The sequence below is a fragment of the Ambystoma mexicanum genome, chromosome 1p, assembly GCF_040938575.1.
Source record: "Ambystoma mexicanum isolate Mex_15411 chromosome 1p, UKY_AmexF1_1, whole genome shotgun sequence".
Classification (NCBI taxonomy): domain Eukaryota; kingdom Metazoa; phylum Chordata; class Amphibia; order Caudata; family Ambystomatidae; genus Ambystoma; species Ambystoma mexicanum.
Window position 1 is genome coordinate 147,594,836 of NC_090921.1, and position 19,852 is coordinate 147,614,687.

General features: G+C 45.7%; 1 protein-coding gene across 3 annotated transcripts in view; it reads right to left on the bottom strand.

Moving 5' to 3' along the window:
* Positions 1–3,897: 3,897 nt before the first annotated feature.
* The window catches only part of TP53 (tumor protein p53), a 277,553-nt gene continuing 261,598 nt past the window's right edge, over positions 3,898–19,852 (bottom strand). For 2 of the 3 annotated variants that reach the window (XM_069645368.1, XM_069645375.1), the window contains exons 10-11: positions 16,396–16,499; positions 4,154–4,500 (exon numbers count right to left, since the gene is read on the bottom strand). In XM_069645368.1, coding sequence (XP_069501469.1) covers positions 4,410–4,500; positions 16,396–16,499 — 195 coding nt within the window. In that variant the 3' untranslated portion in view covers positions 4,154–4,409. Of the gene's footprint in view, positions 4,501–16,395; positions 16,500–19,852 lie in introns of all 3 variants that reach the window. The other variant, XM_069645384.1, reaches the window with a different exon arrangement.

Here is a 19,852-nt window from a genome sequence, read left to right on the forward strand (position 1 = left end):
GTTGCAACGGGAGCGATGGCGCTTTGTTCTCCGGCTCCTCACCGCTCTGCCTCATCGCTGCTCTCCACATCCGCCTCGCCGGGGTCCTTCCCCTAGGACCTGGCCTCAACAAACTTCTTATCCAGTACAGTCTTCAGACCAGAAAGCTCCTCCAGAGGAGATGTCCGAGCCCTGCAGGACTACTACCCCCGACCCCTCTTCTCGACCAGGGGAGATGATCAGCATAGTCTTCACTGGTGTCTTCTCAATGGCCAGAAAAGACGATTCCCTCCGAGCAGGCAGGGAAACTCTCGTCTTGGGGGGCGTCTCCTGTGAGCCCGCATCTACGGCCTTCGCTAGGGACGCCACCACTCCTTCAATCGAAGATTTCAGCTGGTGAACCTGGGCCTTCGCGCGCTTGTGGCCTTCACCGTGGAGGGAGGGTCAGTGCCCCGCTCCCCCTTGGCTTTCTCCATCGGAGTTGACTGCGACTTCTCCAGAAGTTTACCCGGGGTCTTCGCCGAACTGGAGTGCTGGCTCGTGGTCGAAAGGTGCCGGAGAAGCCGCACCCAAGCGGGCACGCCGAGGCGCCCGTCCCAACGGTGCCCCCGGTGCGTTGCGCCTTAGGTTGGGTCGCCAGAGCGCCCTCAAAGGTTTTAGAAGACCACGCAGATTTCCTCTTGCTGGGTGAGGCATGCTTCCGGGGCTCACCCGTAGCCGGGTTCTGTCTCGAGCCACTCGGTGAGCCGCTTGAGATGGTCCTTCATGGTGCATGGAACCATATCCTTGCAGACCGCACAGGCCTCCTCCATGGGCATTTGGTCAGAATACAGGCAGTAAAGGCACAGCGAGTGCCTATCGTCCAGGAAAATTTTCCGTAGGCCACATCCAGGGCAGATCCTGAACAGAGGCGTTGAGTCTCCTTGATCTTCAGCCATGTCCACAAGGTGTAGGCCTCAAAGAATCTTCCGGAATCCTCCAAGAAGGGAACTCAATGAAGAGAAGGAAGAAGAAAAAAAAAAAAGAAAAAAAATTCACCCTAGAGGGGCATAGAAAGTTCTGGAAAAAACGGGTCCCAGTTAGGCAGGTGATGGATCGATGGAGCTTGAGGCTCGATTGAATGGAAAGAGTGAACTCCAAGAAAAAGCACAAAACGCGGTAAAAAGCCCGAGAACTAATCACAAGGACTCCCACCACTCTAACCTGCGTTAAAAATCTGAAGATGGCTGCCAGAGGCGGGGCTTAGGCAGAGGGCAGTTATTGGCTGGGGGCAGCATGATCCAGAGACCGGTGATTGGTTATTAGGAGAAAGACAGTTCAGTGGTTATTAGGAGAAAGACAGTTCAGAAGTGAAACTGAAACTGATTTTTTTCCTTTACCGAGGTTTCCCAGCCTGACGACAGGGAATATTCATGAGCATGTGAATCCAAGCCAGACCCCATGCTGGAGAATTCAGAGTTATCCTGACATTTGACTTGGTGGGGCGCGGGGGTTGAGCAATGGAACCGATGCAAATGAGAGCAATTGGGCCTATTGGAGGGTTTGTGCTAGTGTTAGGTAAGAATTAGTGCAGTCCAACTGGTGTTGGACTACACAAGACATCTCTTGGCATTAGGTAACACACCTTTTAATATAGGCCTGTACTACACAAGTTGGTAGTGTGGCTGAGCAGCCAGGCTTATTTTAAGAGGGGTAATGTGATCTGTATAATGAAATCAGTACATACAGGTATCCAAGTAAACATGTACACACTTAATGTTATAGTATAAATATTTACTTATATATACACAAAGATATTTAAATAATTCTTTAAAAAGCAGCAACTAATAGTAAAATGAATCCCAAGTTAGGATTCAATTCAAAATACAAAAAAGCAGGCGAGTAATTCTTTCATACGTTATACATTTTCCAGTACCATGGGTGACGTCACCTTTGCAGAACTGAGTTATAAAGGAGGAAAAGGTTAGTGTTAGATCAGAGCATACTGGTATTCTACAAAAACCGTTTGATTCTCCCAGAGGGATGTAGGCAGTCTTTTATCCCAGCAATAATAGTGTTCAACAATTAAAACCTGTAAGTCAACAAGAACTGCCAATGCCATTAGGTTCAGAAGGGGGCATCTTAGGGACCCAGGACAGCCAAAGTCAATGGGCCAGTTCAACGTTCTGATGCTCTCTTTTTTTAGATAGTCAGCAGTTCAAATGGAAAATTAGAGCAACTCAAGAGGGATAACCGTGAAGAATCACAAGCGGAAAGGCCAGTGCAAGTGAGTTGTCAACTCTGAATGGCAAAAGGTTAATGTGAACTGAAGAATTTGTTCCAGCTGGATGCCTTCTGGTTGCAGTGCAGCAGACCCATGTTCCTCGTCCTTGGTGACGAAAGAGAGGACGTCTGGCAGGTTCCTGCGGCAGCACTCGAGAGAGGGACTCTGCAGCAATGGATTCTCCCTGATTCAGCGGGTCTTTGTTGTTTTGGTACCTTTTTCTCAACCCCAAACAGCTCAGGTTGGAAGTTACTTGATTCCCTCAGGGAATCTGGATGAAGATGTCCTGCTTCTGTAGGGTCCTCTGGATGCCCACAAAGTCTCGGCCGGATTCGCACTTCGGAAGACCAGGCACTCGATGATGGTCTGGGGTCCCTGGATATTGGGATCCTGCAGCCTTGAAAAGTCACAGCAAGTCTGGGGTTGCGCCAAAATGAAGCTGGTGTTAAGGCTATTTGATCCAACCAGCCCAAAAGGAGGAAGTCATCCATTGAGGGTCTTCCCAGTTGAAACGAAAACAGGGTCAGCACAACTGCAGGGCTTCACCGGGCACTTCACGGTCCCGGTGGGTGCTGCTGGCATCTCTTCACCTCTCAGATGTTGTCCTCCAGTGATCGACTCTGCCACTAGTCCCAAAAACCTCACCTTTTAAGCAAGTTCCCATTCATTCCAGGACAGCCAGTCGGCCAATCAGAACTGGTTCCACTAAGGCACACAAGGACAGGGAAGTTTCGGGACCCTGCTTCATTTCCTGCTTTTCCAAACACACTGGAGCCCGCCAAAGACAAAATGCACAACAGAGTAAAAGACCAGAGGAAACTGACAGGAAATGGTGAAAAAAGAAGACGGGGGGCCATTTTGGGAAAATTGTCACCCTTGTGTGCTGTACTGCAGCTGAGGATTCAGCCTGCAGGTACATGGTAGTAAAAAAGAAACCACTGCCACCAGCCATTCAAGTGAGTTAGTGTAAAAGAATGTTACATGAGAATTGGGATAATGGAGTTACTATGTAAACCCCCAGCACTCCACATAGGGTGGTGTGTACTGGACCCACAAAATAAGGTAAGCAAGACGGGGGGGGGGGGGGGTCATCTTACTATTCTTGGGAACAGTAGTTCAGCCAAGAAAATGTAGTTAAACATTTAGATAAGTACAAGGGACTTCCGTGGAACTGCACAAAAGGTGCTGTGTGTCAATGCAAAAAGCAGATGCCTATGGAGTTTACCAAACTCCATTAAACGGTGAGAAACACAAAAATTCTAGTTCAAAAAGAAAACCACACACGGGAGTGAGAAAAAAAAGTCCCACTCACTCAGGAGTTAAAATTAAAAAGCCTTGAGTCCAGCAAAAGAGCTGGGGGGTCTCTGTTAAAGGGAATTAGCACATAAATGAAAATTCTCCCTAACAGCTAACAAGGCATTTTTAATTCACATCAAATAGCTCTTGCTAACAAAACAGTTTGTTGGGTGGGGTGCAACTGCTGTTCATTCTATTATTCGCGTTAATTCCAGTCATGCGGGAAATGTAGTACTTTCACAGACCAACTATTATTGTGCATTTTCATTTATTTTTAATCCCATAAACGGTATGCACACTTTTTCTGACTGTTATTTTGTTTCCAAGTGTATAGTAATATTCTGAATAAACAATGGCAGTTAAATTGATCCAGCATGGTTTATTTAAAAAAAGTCATATAAAAAGCCGGTCAGATAGCACAGCGAGTAGAGCACTTGCTTTGACATCCATGCAGAGCCTGCCCACGCAGGTTCGAATCCGGCAGGGCCAAACTCAGCCTTTCATCCATCAGAGGTCAATAAGAGCACCACAGACCGTGGGTAATAAGCAGTGCTCAGATGCCCGAGGGTTCATAGCGCTATATACAAATTTTAAAAAATAAAAACAATAAAAACATTTCAGATATAAAGTATTATATTGGCAGTGAATTTTAGCTTCAGCCGTGTGGCTCTGCTTCCAGGAACCCTGCAAAGAGTCAAATTTGGGTGCAGCTCGCCCCTCACATGGAGGGGGGGGGGCACCACTTGCAAGGGTAGCAGGGCTGTCAGGAAAGGGTCAGTGGAGAAGCCCCAAGGGCAGCAAAGAAGCACCAGCAAAGGCAGAGGATTGCACCGAATACAGGCACCATTGCAGCCCTAGGTCAGACAGAGCCTTAATCAGAGTCCTGCGTCTCATCTTTAACAAGAAGCTTCTTGCCATTTTTCGGGGCAGGAGGGTCGCGCTCCTTCTTTGTTTTTTGGGATCTAAGGCAAAAGAAAAGAAATTATCAAAAAACAACCACACAAACCATACCATTAAGTAGTGGATGAAACAAACAAATGGTAGGAGAACAAAGGGAGAGACAGCAGAGCGATTAACATGTACAGAGCAAAAGTGAAGGTTTAGAAGCCTTGCTGGGCATGGTTCTGAAAGGGAAGGCCGTGGGATAGAGTGGAGAAGCAGGTGAAAACATTAAGGTGCTGTGTAAGGTGTTGTGTACGGGCTGGGAGCCCCCCAAAGTCCAGAGTGCAGGAATGATACACCTGTGTCCCCACCGACTGATGTAGGTGTTTTACCTGAAGGAAGATGACGAAATTGCGCAGCACTGCAAGATTGTTATGGAGCACCTTCTATGATTTGGCATTGGTAGGCATGATGTTGCGGTGTGCAGTGTAAGGAGATTTAGAGAAGAGTCGGTTAGCTGGAGCAAAGCAGGCATTTGGCTCCAACGACGACACCCATTATGGCTTCTTAGTACTACACCGAACCATTATTCTGTCGGTGCGTGTATGGCTTTAGTTACATTGTTCTCCATAAATGGAGAAACAGTTAATCTAGCTGGTCGATTTTGTAAACTCCCCCTCTCTCCCTTCCGAGGGGAGTGGTCTGTGAAGATTTAAGTGAAAAAGCAAGTGAACGATCCACGAGCCGCATGGCGGATATTAAAAATAAAAAATATCAGGCATGGTACGAGCGGAGAGCCATTGGGACAGTTAGAAAAGGTTTGACCCTTAATGCAACAAAAGGTTTCTTGGTTGAATGTTCCCAGGAGGAGCGCTGCACCTTTCATTGCTGCACCCAGTCCCTTCATGTTCACTGCACCCCGTTGCCAGGAGGGGCCTTGCATCAAGAATCAATGCCACGCCCCCAGCACACTTGATCGGTTCTCCACGCGGTGGACAATTCGCACCCAACACTATTGCCACCTCCCGGGCCTGGCTGAACTGCACTACCCAGCCAGGCTTTCCAGTCCGTTTCCCCAAGAAAGGCTTTTGAATATATTTTTTAAGTGCACTTTGTATGGACTGGTCTTGGGGACTCTTTAGTCATTGCAGCTGCTTAGGTATAGGATTTATATTGGGTACTGCGATTCCCCTTTTTATATAGAAAATTAAAAACTGCTGGGATAGAAGTGCAAACTAAAACCACAGGAACGGTACATTAGCATTTCTTGGTTTGCCTTTCCTTGTGTGCGCTTTAGATTTCTTATAACCTTGAGTTTCTTACTAGGGAGTTTGGGGAATCCTTGTACTGATTCCCTTTACTGCCCAAGTCCTATTCCTACCGATGCATACTGAAGGAGATCCAGAATCACAGGTAAGCAGGAGTTGCTGGAGACGGTAAGAGGCAGGTTAAGTATTTCAAAGTAAGAAAAGTCGTGCCCGCCTACAACTGTCTCCCACCAAGTGCGTTAGATCCATCACTCCACTGCACACTTTATGGTGAGGGTAGGGGCGACTGACCCAGACGATTCCGACGTCGCAGCTCTGAGGTTGTGTGCTAGTGTGAGGCAGGTGTTACTGAGACGAGTCTTGGTTTGGTTGTCTTGTGCTTTGCAAAGGATTACTAATCCTGCCATTTACTCTGGTCAATTTGGATCCAGATTCCGGTTGCTCATTTGTTATTTGTGTTGCAAGATGTTTTCTGGAGGGTTTTTGGCTGTAGGGTAGTTGTTGGCTGAGGTTTGCCTGGTATGCTTCCATTTTGTCTGGTCTTTGACAGTGCCATACCGTTATGTCTGAGACGCTGTCCAATGAATAGCCATGTAGGAAGGATTTCCTGAAGGTTAACTGGTCTTCAACAACGACAGGCCTCTATGGGTAGGATTCAGAAATTGTTAGACAAAAATGAGAAGGTTGATCCTCCATAGCTTTCCCCATTGAAATTGGCACTGCTATGAATGACACGTTACGGGAGCAAAGTGCTCTGGAGCAAAACACTCTGGTTGGCTTATTTGACCAGAAGCCAGCAGACTCATGGGGGGAGGGGGGGATAAGAAGAAAGCAGGGCTGATGTGTTGGCATCACAAAAGGAGTATGGCTGCAGCATTGTGGGCTCTCTGTAGTCACTTCAAGGTATCCTAGGAGGAGTAGAAAGGAGCTGCTGGCATAAGTTAGAGGGTTTCTTTTTTATTTTAGTTGAGGCATAAAGGCGGTTTTGAACGCTCGCAGAATGCAGTCTTGTTCTTTGGACTAGTTGAGGAGGGTTTGGAATATAGGGATGAGACAGGGTTGTTCGATTACAGCTTTGTAGATGTTTTGGGCATGCGTCAGATCGGTGATCCTTCTGGGTTGAAGCCATTACGAATTAGTTTAACTGAGAAGGAGCCGACGGCTCCTAATATTGAGGTCAGTCTGTCTGGTGCTACTGCCAACTTTGGGTTTAGTGTTGGACTTTAGTCCAAGTGGTTATGGCTTGGTCGAATTGTCTTGCCTGTTTGAAAGGAGAGTAGTCCCATTTGTAGGGAAGAGGTTCGATATACTGCAGACTGAAGGATCTTCAAATTCCTTGATGATCTTGATCATTGCCTTCTGGTCGTGTTGTGTAGAGTATGCGATGTGCATAGGAAACTTTCTTTACTTTTTATTTTATTGGCTTATTTGGTTTCCTCTACATACATCTATAAAAAGAATTAGATGAAATTCGTATTTACAAAAAAGCAAAGAAAAGAAAAAACGAACAACACTGAAAAGAAAGTACTTTGTTGTAGAATGGACTAGTGTCATGAAATGACAAATAAAATAGTTTTTCCCCCCCAAAGTTCATTCTGAATCGTCACTGTCAAGAGTTTTTCCAGGTTTCAATTTTTCTTCTCTGCCATTGCTAGTTTTGTGAAGATCAATAGCAGGAATTTCGTCAGGGCAATTATGATGTTTGATTTCTTTCCTTCAACCAAAATAGTCCACCAAAGCTTTTCCGAGGCAGCCCCATATTTGATAATATTTCCCATGCTGGTAAGTCTTTGTTTTTAGTAGTGAACAGTTCATAACTAGATGTTTGATTGGAGGGATGGCGAATTGATCTTTGCAAAGAGTGCAGATAAAATTTGATTCAGCACCCGGTGTGGAAGATCTGGCAAATCTTGGACCACATATATTTAAGCGGAATCGCAAGTATTGCTGACGCAGGAACCAGTTAGGAAATATTTGGAGATACCGTGGTGGGTCGTTGTTTTCTCAGTGTCGATCAAAATTCATCTCGATTTTTGTAAGTACATCTTCCAAGGTATCAATCCAATCTTTTCGATAATGCTTCCTCTTGAAATTATCGGATTTTGAAGCAATCATTTCTCCGATTCGTTTAGATCTTCCATTAATTTATGACAGATAAACCTCCATTTGTTGAGGATCAGTCCTTTAGGATCCAACAGCCTTTTTTTTAGGATTTTAAAGCCTTCCTTGGGAGTATCCTCCACGCAGACTGAACAGACTGAATTCCATCTAGCAATTGATTTTAAAGATGCCAGCGCCAGTTCCCGTCTAACAATCTGAATTGGAATGCTTTTTGGTAGACCAGTACCCTTTTCCAAAAGATACCCCCCAGAAGTGGCCAGATGTCTTCGGTCAACATAAGCGAGGTTTCAGCTCCATAATTCAAAATGGGCAGCACCTTGGCTCTGAAGAAAGAAATTAGTGGCAGTAATGAGAAGTTGCAGAACTTTTTTAGTAGGATTTTCCCTTGCGCTGCAAGGTTTGTGCCTTTTTTGCGCAGTGCAGCTATGCGGGGCAGTTCACTTCTGCTGGTGTTGACGTTTACTCCCAAATATGTGAGCTCTTTACCACTTTGATAGGTTTTCTTGGAGAACCATACAAAGTTGTTGGCTCTTCTACGTCGATCACCCTCACCAAACACCATTACCCTAGATTTTGCTGGGTTTATTATTAGGTCATTTGTATCAAGATATTTTTCCAAGGCAGAGATTTGACGTTGTAACCCAATAGGTGTTTGGTCGATTATCACAATATCGTCCGCGTATAAGAGTCTACCCACGTCAGTGTTGGCTATTTTAGGTGGAGAAAAAAAAACAAGCGCACCTCCTCAAATGAGTTTTCAATGTCTGATAGAAATTTTATGAAGAGCACCGGGGCAAGTGGGCATCCTTGTTTTAATCCCACATTAGGGGTTATAGCATCTGAAAGGGGCCCATCTTGATCCAATTTCACTCGGCCTGGTGTAGATTTTTAAGGTGTTCCAGTAAAAAGCTCTGGCAGCACCAGTTCTGCAACTTAGCCCAAAGTTTCTCCCTGCGCATAGAATCAAAAGCTTTCGAGAGATCAATAAAGGCCATGTACACCTTGCCTCCCTTGGTCGTTACAGCTTTAGCTTTCAATAAATTGATTATGAAGGTGTTACAGCCAGTTACGATGTCTTTTACGAACCCTGATTGCCAATGATCCCGTAGTTCGTAGTCACCACTCGACCTGGTTAACTTTTAGGATTAAAGTTCTGAAGATTTTACCCAGAATATCCAGGAGCGCAATCGGTCAGTAGTTGTCTGGGTCTGATCCATGCCCTTTTTTTAAAGATTGGGACAACCACCGCCGATTTCCACGAGTCCGGGACATTTGCAACCTGTGTTATGCCCTTGAACAAGTGATTCTCCCAAAGCTCCGGATTTCTTTTCATAAGAGCGTTCGCGAGTCCGTCCGGGCCTCTTGAATTTTTTAAATTCTGAATAGCTTCAATTGTTTGGGTCGCTATATCCAGTAAATACTCGTTGTGAGTCTCCATCATACACAGCTTTATTCTGGGATCACTACTTCCTGATCTTTGGTGATTTGTATTTTCTGGTAGTGTAGTTGCCAGGTCTTTGCCAGATGGGGTTAGACAGGAGGGCATCTTGTGGGGCGTCTAACGCATTTATAATGGACCATATTTCGGCTGTATTCTTGGTCTTAATATGATTAACATTCTTTGGGCGTCCTGGTTCAAGATCGATTTTTTATGAAGCTTTAGCCAGTTGCGGTATTTCTGTTTTAGCTTGTGGATTTGTAAAGACCCTTTCACAAGCTTTTGTTTCTTCAGACTGGCAATTGCTTTTCTAAGTGTTCTCTTTTATAGGATGATCTGATGGTCAAAGGCATGTCGATGGCTCATGTCGGTCTTCCCTTTGGCCCACATTAATTTAGTGCAAATTGTGGTAGCAGGGGGCCATAATTTATATGCTCGTTACCCCTTTCCCAGGTTATTTGCCGGCTCTCTCTTATCAGGTTTGTTGTCAAAGTATCAATATTTTTTGCTTGAATTGATAGTCTATTCCCTGAAAGATTTATAGCAGTTTTGCAGTCGTACTGTGGCGTAAGAGGAGCGGTGTTGTAATAGCAGACCAATTTTAATTGGTTGTGATCGCCATCATTAGCGGCCACAACTGAGTTTTTAGGATCCTGCTCATATAGCCCAATATTTTTGAGGTTCCTGCTCCCCTCCAAGTTGCTTGGCCCGGAGAGTCACCCTTTATCATGCCATTCAGTATAATACAATCTCTGGACTGCAAAGTTGTTCACCAAGTGATTCCCTTTTTTCTTTGTTACTGGTAAGTGAATCAACAAGTATGGGCTTGTTGGTCTGGTCCAAACATGTGCAATTTAGATCACCCACTATCAGAATAAGCGGGTCATTCCATTTTAATCTGGCCTTGGCGATTTGATCTGCAATATATAGTCTTCAAAAGTTTTGTTTCTTGGATCGGCCGGGTTCCGATATAGATTTAGGAGGACCAGCATTCAGGGAAACTATGGCATTATTGTTTTGGTAATTTGTCTGCCAGCATTTGGACAAGCCATCTCCAATTGGATTTGTCCCCCTCACTAGCAGTGTTAGAATTAAAGCTTGTTGTTACTTGCCGGTCCCTTTGTAGTTTCTCGTTTTGTTGATGAAACTGTCCCTTGTTCGTTACTTCCACTCATTCTTTCTGCTGTTTTGAGTTTTGGGGAATAGAACGTTTGGTAATCCCTCATATCAAAGCCCAATGGTCTCAGTGGATGGGCTTCTTTAAGGAGAAGATGTTTGGCCAGTTTTGAAGTTAGGTGGACCACCACTTTGTCAGTGCATCTCTCTTTGGGAAACTCGATAACACTAGATCTTTTGATGTTACGAGTACAAGGCTTGGAACATGGTGTAGGAGGCGCACAACATTGGCTCGATTAAGCACTAATCCATCATCATAGGAACATACTCTCTCATGAGATTTTCAAGCTATCATCAAGTCCTCCCGTTACCAGCAGTGGGCCAGCCTCGTACATCCCCCCCCCCGCACAGGGGTTGCGGAAAGTGGTTTAGTTTTACCTTTGGATGGCGGGTTCAGTTTTACTTTTGGCTGTGATACTGCATCTTGCCAAGTTACAGCTTTCTCTACCTTGTTTAAACCGTGGATCATTTCCTTGCCAGTGGGAACAAACAGACCAGTTTGACCAGCTCGTTTCTTTACTGGCTCATCCTGCCCACCGGTTGCACTAGGCTGTTTAAAAAGGAGGCTGTTGCATGTATTATTGCCGCAGGGTCTTTATCAGCTCTTGAATTTGTAGATAGATTGCCTCCTCTACAACTGGCGGCTGGGTTGCCTTTGTTGGGAGCTGATCTGGTTCTGTTGGTCATGGTCTACTTTGCATAGCTTCCTTATTTGACGACTTCGGATTTACTTTATCCGATGTCATCTCCTCATCATCATCATAGTCGGAGGATTCAGAATCTGACTCTTCAGACACTGATGGTTCGTCAGTTGGTTCATGATCCTCCTGACAGGAGTTTTCTTCATCCGAGATACTATAAGTAGACAAATCCAGATCTACTTCGTCAATGTCTCCAGTTTCTTGTCACCTGGTTTTTCCATATTTTCATTTTCTGCACAGAGGACAATTGTTTCAATGATATTGGCTACTGCTGGGTTTTTTAACTTGTCAGTCGTTGCTCCCTCAGCTGAGGGTATGTATGGATAGATTTTTGACACATAGGCGGCTTTTGTTTGATTTGGTTGAGTTAGCTTGATTTTTAGATTTCTTCACCAGTCTTGATTTGGCATTATTCCCAGTTGCTGGAAGTAGCCCTTTTTTGGTCTTAGTTAGTGGGACGCTGGTGGAACCTAGCTTTTTAGCTTGGCCTACATTTTTTTACAAAACTTTGACACAATTTAAGAGTGCTTGGCAGCGGAAACAGTTGGTTGATGTCACGCCTTCTCCCTGCCACACCATTGCTAGACAACCTTCCAGATTCACGTCCACCACCCCTAACCATGCACGCTTCATACGGCGTGTACCCCATAACATTCATCACACTCAGCAACTGAATTACCAAGGACGGCTACGACCTTTCCTACATTGGCATCTGCCATGGCGCTTCTCTCCAGGACGGCACCCGTCCACGGGCGCCCGGAGACTACAATTCAGCGCACGAAGTGCTTCAGATCAGGTGATCAAACGCTGGCAACAGACGGCCAACCGCTGGCAGACTCCCCGTGCAGCGTCGAGGGTCACATGACGTGGACCCACGTTTCCCTCGGGACTATCACGTGATTAATTCAACACAGTCAAAAGGACAGGGGAAACGCGGAACAGACGCTTCACAGCTGCTTTTCGGAGTGCTGCACAGCGTTTTTGGATCTCGTTTAGAATTCGGATTTCTTTGAGCACGGAACTTTTCAAGGATTGCTTTTGGTCTCTTCCTCAGGCGAACTTTAACCTTCAGACTTCACGACCTTTGGCTTTGCACAAACTTTTGAACTTTGGATATTGGACCTTGGTTATTGTTTTCTCGGCTTTCGACCCTGGACTGTTAAAGGATTGTTTACGGATTATCCACTGGCTACCTAACCTACAGGTGTATTCCATCAAGAGTGCCCACAAGGACCCTTCTGTTCCCCTAACCCTTTGAGGCATCCTGACACATTTGGGTAAGCCCTTTAGCTTCTTCCACCATATTGCATTGTGATCATTGTGACTGTCTGCCCTAATCATTTATTGCCTTGCAGCAGTCAGGGTGTCCTTCTGGTGTTCCTGGTTCCAGCTTGACAGCACTCCACACCTGTGGCCTCAAGAATTGCATTGGTAGTGATATTTTTCTTACCAGTGTGGTACTTGGGGACGGAGGTATCTTCATCTACACGACCATCAAGATCACAACAGTTGAGCTTCAGCTAGCAGGGAGGAGGAAGTTACCTTCTCATGATCAGTTGGAGAAATCACAGTCTGAGGAAGGTGCTTTATTTGGCTCAATAGTGACTGTTGATGTCGCGACCTCTGTATTCCCCTCCAACGTTAAGTTCAGGGTAAGCTTGTTTGATGAGTTAGCGGGCTTGGTGATCCCTCACAACGGGCAACTCAAAAGGGATTAACAGCTCAATCTCCCTCTAGCGATGGATTAATGGTGCTCACTGACAGGTGTGATAATCTTATTTCTGTTTTATCCTTTCTTATTGAATCTAAAATATCATGGAGAAGTTGAGCTACACCTGCGCTACTGTTCCAAATTTTTTTTTTTTGATCGCCGTGACAAAGCCTTCAATGAAAATCATTTTTTGAGTGCACCATGGCCCGCATGGTTGACTGGTCTTTAATTGACTCTTGCATTGATTCATGTAGCTTCATATAAGGAAGCAAGACATTTGTTAGCATCGAGACCATCACAAAATCGTTATTTTCTCCAGAGGTTTCCCTTTTGTTTCTGCCTCAGTCTGGGATTCTGAGGACTTAAAAGCCGCTTTCTTCTTGACTTGTTGCCGTGCTGGCTTTTACGATTTACAAGTCAGTCTGTATGTTTTGCACACTTGGTCACAGAAAGACACTCCAGCCACACGATTTAGAGGCAAGATGGACGATCCCCCTGCCTTTTCAGGTTCTTGAGCGTTGTCATTTTCCAACTCCATATTCAAGGATTTTTCGAGCAACACCTGATCAGGCATGTCAAAATCGTTGGTGGCGTATTCTGACGATGGCGTCTCCGGGCCTTCCTTGCTGTTCTATGCCCCCAGTGAGAAGCAAAATCGGGGACCTCTGGATCGCTCGTCTAGAGCCAGACTTGTGGGTTTCCAGGAGCTGTGACCATGCACAAAATGATTGCTTTTCAAATTTGTCTCATTTGAGTGCGCATTGATTGTCCTGGGACTTTTTTTTGTCATTGCCGCTATTGGGATTAGGGACCCAGAGGTCCCACTTTGATCCTTTAGCATTAAGTGCAGGATCCTCTCCTTTCAAATTTCCCAAGGATCCCAGTTTATGGATTCCTCCGTTTTTGAACATCAGTTCAATGTCTGTTTGGGCTTTTATTTTGCCTGTGACTTTAGTTTTTGTGCTTGTGGCAGAAAAAAAATGTCAATGTTGGTGCACCTCCATGAGAGATGGGTATCTTGGGGTCTTGAGGATCCGTTCGAGCCCAGTTGATCTGATGTCATTTTTCCAGCCTAATGTAGATTGATGTTCCTTTCCATTTTGTTCAGTTTCACATTGAGGAACATTGAGCAGTTTGGCGGGAGGAGGCAACATGTGAGTAGATGTGTCAAGAGGCAGATTCTCACTTTGATTGCTCCCTATTGCGGCCAGGATTTTCAAATGGCTCCTTGTGGCCGCAGTTACTTAAACGTCAATAGTGAAAGGGCCGGACGTTCAAGGAATGGGGAAGCCTCGCGGTTAATACAATGTTCGAGCTGGGTTTCTGGCCTGGGCAAGTCTGAAACACCCCCCTCATTTGTCACCACTGGGTCGCTTGAGGTAGGGCCGGTTTGTAAGGCAAGGGGGTGGAGGGGCGAGGCAAGTCCCCCTACTATTTCTAAGCTCAGAGCCTTCATGTGTGATCAGGCTGTAAATGGGAGCCCTACTCCCCCAGCAATGCACCCTCGTAACTTTTGTTGTGGAGTATCTGGGGGGGTAGACCGCTCCGTTCCTTCCACCGTACACCAGACACTCTGCAAGCACTTCACTCAAGGGGCAGGTTTTAAAGTCAGAGTGAGCGTGGCATGAGGCGTGTCTTGGTGCACATAGTTGAATTGGATGGGAGTTTTAGTCCTAAGATCATCAACACACGTTTAGCAGCGTTTTTCAGAGGAGCTGCACGTTTTGCTCGTGTAACAGCAAAAGTCCACAGATCAGCATCCAAGTGAGACCAAGTCAGTGCAGTACACCAGACACTCTGCAAGCACTCTGCTACGCTTTGCTCAAGGGGAAGAAAGCCAGAGCAAGCGTGGCAGGAGGAGTGTCTTGGTGCACCTAGTTGCAGTGGGTGGGAGTTGTAGTACAAGTCGTATTCCTAAGAACAGCTAAACACATAACGCAGCGTAATTCAGAGGAGCTGCACGTTTTGCTCGAGTAACAGCAAAAGTCCACGGCTCAGAATCCAAGTGAGACCAAGTCCTTGCAGCACACCAGGCACTCATGCTTTTATCATTTCTACTCTGTAGAGCTGGAGTCCGTAGTATGCCATTTTGTCTGTTGGCGAGTGTCTTTCTCTCCAGGTTGTCTTGAGCCTCCAGTTTTCATTCTTGAGCGGGTTGAGTAAGGGTGGGGGGAACGGGGGTGGGGGTGTGTTAGGGTGAACCACTAAGCACCTGCTTTTTTTGGTGCTATTTGAAAAAGCTATTTTGGGGCAAGTATTTTAAGGGTTTATGATATCAATGCATGAATGTTGTGGAGTATTTATTATAGGGTTTCTGTTCGGCTGCAAAGTAGGCGGGTGGGTGGCTTAGACATTCTTCAATGTGTCAAGGAGCCAGTCTAATGTTATGCTCTCCCTGGGCATAAACACTGGTGGAGCCTTCATTTTGGTAGAGGTGCTGCTCGGGTGAATGGGATAGAGATGGTAGCCCCAAAAACAAAAAGGTAGTGAAAGGGAGCCAGTGAGAAAGCCATTTTCATTGCTAAAATGTCCATCCAGGGTTGTCCGGCTGCGTCAGCGGGTCCTTTTACTAACTTTCTCAGATTCAGGACAGCCAGGTTCATAAAACAATTGCGTTGTCCTTTTTCCAACCTATAGTTGAAATTTCCCAATTTAGCAGGTTGAGAGACCCAATCTGCCATGTTTTCTATGAAGCCAAGATTGTATAAGAGGGTATATAGACGAGAAGGAAGCTCCGTGTGGATGTGAAACACAGTAGCAGTTATTCACAGTAGTGGATGACGTCTGAGGATGATCGGTTGAAGTGTTTTTGGCCCTGAAGGAAGGTATGATCTTGTACAGGGTCCATGTGTTAATCTGGCTGGGAAAAAGTCACGAGGTAGGCATACCCCCCCCCCCCCCCCTTTCCTCAAATATTCTAGGAGGGGCATAATTATAAGTTTCTAGAATATTTCGGGAAAAGTGTTCGATTTTCTTTGGGGTGCATTTTTGGGGAAATGTCGCCACCTGGCAGCCATTTCCCCAGTAACATTCTGGAATATTTTGCAATGGGGGGGGGGTGTTTATGAGGAGATATATTGTGCTATGGTTTGCCGTATTGCTCCCAAGTATTGTAAGGTTTTCCCAGGTGATTTTTGTTGTTGTCTTCGGTAGAGGTGTACTGTCTAAGCGATTGATTCATGGAGATTTGTGGACTGGTTGTTAGAGTCTGGGAAGAGGTTGCATTTGAGGCATTGATGGGGGATCCCCAAGCATCTGATGGGAAATCTTAGGAAGGCTCTGGTCAGAATCTAGGTTGAGGCAGAGGTTTCCAGTTTGCTGATCTGTTGGTGTCTTGGAAGAGGACTCATTTGATTTTCTAACCTGCTCTTCCACATGTATTACATCCATTAGCTCTGGTGATTGCCGCTAGTGGCCCTGCCATGAATGGGTCAGAAGATATGGAAATGGGAACAAAGTTAGCGACAAGAGTGAGCATGGTCGAAGCAAACAGCTTGCAAAATCTAGCAGAGTAGGTTGAGAGAATCTTAGGATCTGGCGCCACTGCGGGCAAGACTCACTTCTGCTGCTTGATTTTCTCCAAGTCAGTTTGAGGAATCATATCCTTCAGCTCCAACGCTTCGTTCAGCTTCTTGAACATCTCATACCGCTCACGCCCATGGATCTGCAGGCAAAGAAGAAAATGTTACTAGCTATGAAGGTGGCCACTTCCAACCCAGCCAGTTCAATCCAACACAAAGAACTGTGCCCCTCCTTCCATCAAGTCCAACACTACATGTAAATGAGGCCCACTTCAGCCCTAGCAGGGCCCACAATTCTGCCCTCAACCATGGCCAAGATCTCCTTCACTTGGCACTCTATTCGATTAATGGGTCACTGCATGAATGAACTGTCTGGTATTTGAACACAAACTCCTGAAGGTCTCACCTTTGCGACACCGAGATCCTGCTAGACGCCGACAAAATAAGGAAGCCAAACGCTTTACAGCATGTACCTAGAAAGCTTTTGCTCCCATTGACTTAAGCAGTCACTGTCGGGCTATAGCATGACCGATACCCCTTTCATAATCTTTCCTTCCAACCGGCTGCTGACCCACTCCCCCCCCCCCCACCTCTCCACCATGGGCATCACAGAAACCTGGACAGCCCCACCCAATGGTACAGCGACACTAGGATCCCTTCACTACTACCACCCCCGTCTCTCACTCCTGCTCAACTAAGAGTGGCAGGGTAGGTGTCATTCAGCAAAGACGCCCTCCACCCCTAATTGATATCCTATTCATCCCTTATTTGAGAACATTTGTATTAAAACACTTGCCTAGACGCGGCTTGTTGTAATTCTTACTGGCTTCCCAGCGCGCTTAATCATTATTGCCATAAGTGCATGAAAAGACCTCCTACCTTTCACAGTTCTGGGCACCCATCCAGCAGATTGCCCCACTTCCCCGGCCTGTAAAGGTCTACAAGACCAAAGGGCAAAAAAAAAAAAAAAGATTCCTGCTTGCTGAGTTGCCCATGCCCCCTAACCCCTCCTTTGGAACAGACGACCACTCTACATCCAGACAAGGGAAGCCTCACTAAATAAGTGTACATACCAGACCCCCCTCCCCCCCTCCCCTCCCCATGTAGGTTAGCCTATGGATTTCGGTTTTAAAAATTGCAGCCATGACAGCAGTCACATTCTTTGTAGTGGAGACACACACACCACTTTTATGTGGTGGCACCCCACTGTGCTTTGCATCCAAGTAACCTCCCACTGCTGCCGCATCCCGCCCCCCCCCCCCAAAATCTAATTTTGCTTCTAGGTTATCCCTCTACTCCACACCTATGATATTGATACTTGCAGGTATCCCCCATGGGGCCCGAAGAAAGGAAGGAGGGCTGGGGGGTGCGCGACTGAGTATGACTGCTTTCACTAGACAATACGAGCAGATCTGGGATGGGGGACAGCAACACTAGGAGGCCTCAGCATAAAGTTTGAAAACCACTGCTCTAGGTGATCCTATATCAAGGTATTCTCCACGCACACTGCCCCTCCCCCGCTTACATTCACCGTGCTCTGATTTTCTAGACCTCAAGCACTGTATTTCGGCATACTCCTCTAGACCACAGTTTTGATGACCCAACCCATCAGCACATCTGACCAGCGGGGGCTGGTTAAGATTTTTATTGTAGGAGCCCAAATATGTTCTTGAGCAAACTAGGAAAATAAGAAAGAGGGTGGTGGGGTGGGGTCAGGGGAGTCTGCGGCCTCTCCCCCCAGGAATTTGATTTCTCCTTAAATAATGGGTTGTTGTGGTGCATTTTACTGCACACACCTATTGGGCAAATAAGCATAGTGTGCACATGTAGGTGAATATCCAATAGATGCCAGGTAACAAAATGTACATAAGAGCATTTTTTAAATGCACTTTCATGATGCCCATTTCAGCAATACATGCTTGCAATCACACCAAAGCACATGTTCATGAGCCCAGTGCTAAATGTTAGGTATTACCCAAATTGTTAGTTTACAATTATTCGAATGAACAATTGACTGAATTTAAAGGGTCACAATTGCTTTTCACAATTGACCGTATTTATAAGGTTTTGGGGGGTTTGGCGTTGGGTGGGGGGTTTTCCCCCCCCCCATATATGTTACAATTGACCTTCACAATTCGTCAATTGTGACAAGGTCAATTGTAATTCGAACAGTTGTAAAATGAACAATTAGTATACAACCATTACCTACACATCAGTTTAAAAGCATTTTTGGGGTGGCAGTGGCCAATATGACAGCATGCTACTGCAAGTACCCATTCTGGCAGGACTTCCTTGTACAAGCTGTTTATATGCGCATCAGTGAGAAATGTTTCTGGTGCCCATGTCTGCCCCTTTTTAAGCACCCCACATCCCTGCGCGCCTACACATCAACCAGATATATGTGATGAATCGCAGCCTAAAGTCTCCTCCCATGTGGCCAGGGAATGGAAGTCACTACCTGATTCCTAACGCCGGGGGTGGTATCAGGGGAAAAGGATCCCATGGGTGGAGACGGCTATGAAAGGGAAGTGGGAACTCCAATAGGAGAGAAGCAGTATTTACCTTCTGACGAGGAAAGTGAAATCATTCCCAAATACCTATGGCATGTTATCAATGTACCAGTCCCTTCAATATTAATGCCCAAAGAATCTTGAATTGCCACGATTCTGCCTTAATGAGAAATCCTCAGTCTAATGAAAATTACAAACTAATATCACACAATCTTCTATGGACTTCAGTTCCCATAATGCCAAAAGTACTGGTACGAGAAAGATGAGGAGAGTGCTGTATATTCAAAAGGTGCGGCATAGTTGCTGCTAATCAAGACACCAGAGCAAGACATTCAAATCCCTAGATGAGGCACAGCTGTGGAATGAAGGCGAAGCCGGCCAGGGAGCATTGGAAGGCCGTGCAGGAGGTGTAGCTGAGAAAGCCAAAGCCATCCGAGGCGCACAAGCAGACGGATAATTCTCATAAATGTGCCAATTCCCTTCACCGTAAAGAACCCCAGCAACTTGGCTGGATTAGGAGGACTTTTTTTAAAAAAATTTTTTTAAGTGTGAGCCTTTTTTTCCCACTCATGTGTTTTGATGTGCGTTTTCCACATGTGTTCTTTGATTATGGAGTTTCAGATAACTCCATAGGCATCATCTTTTCACGTGTGTTACACAGCACCCTCAGTGCAGTGACACAGGGATGTCTTTTAAACTTCCCAAAGATTTAAATACCTTCTCTGGGATCAACTACTGTTTCCCAGAGACTGTAAAAGTGAAATTGACTTTACTAGTCTTTCCAAATTCCTAGACCCAGCACACACCCTCTTACAATGGAGTGCTGGAGGGGTTACATAGTATCCCCTTTGTCTAAACACTCATGTAGCAGTCAAATGCTACCATTTCCTATTGAAAAGGCTGGTGGCAGTGGTTTTAGGTTTATTGAATTTATATAGCGCTTTAAGCCAAAGCGCTTTACAATGTAACATACAATAGTGAGAAGC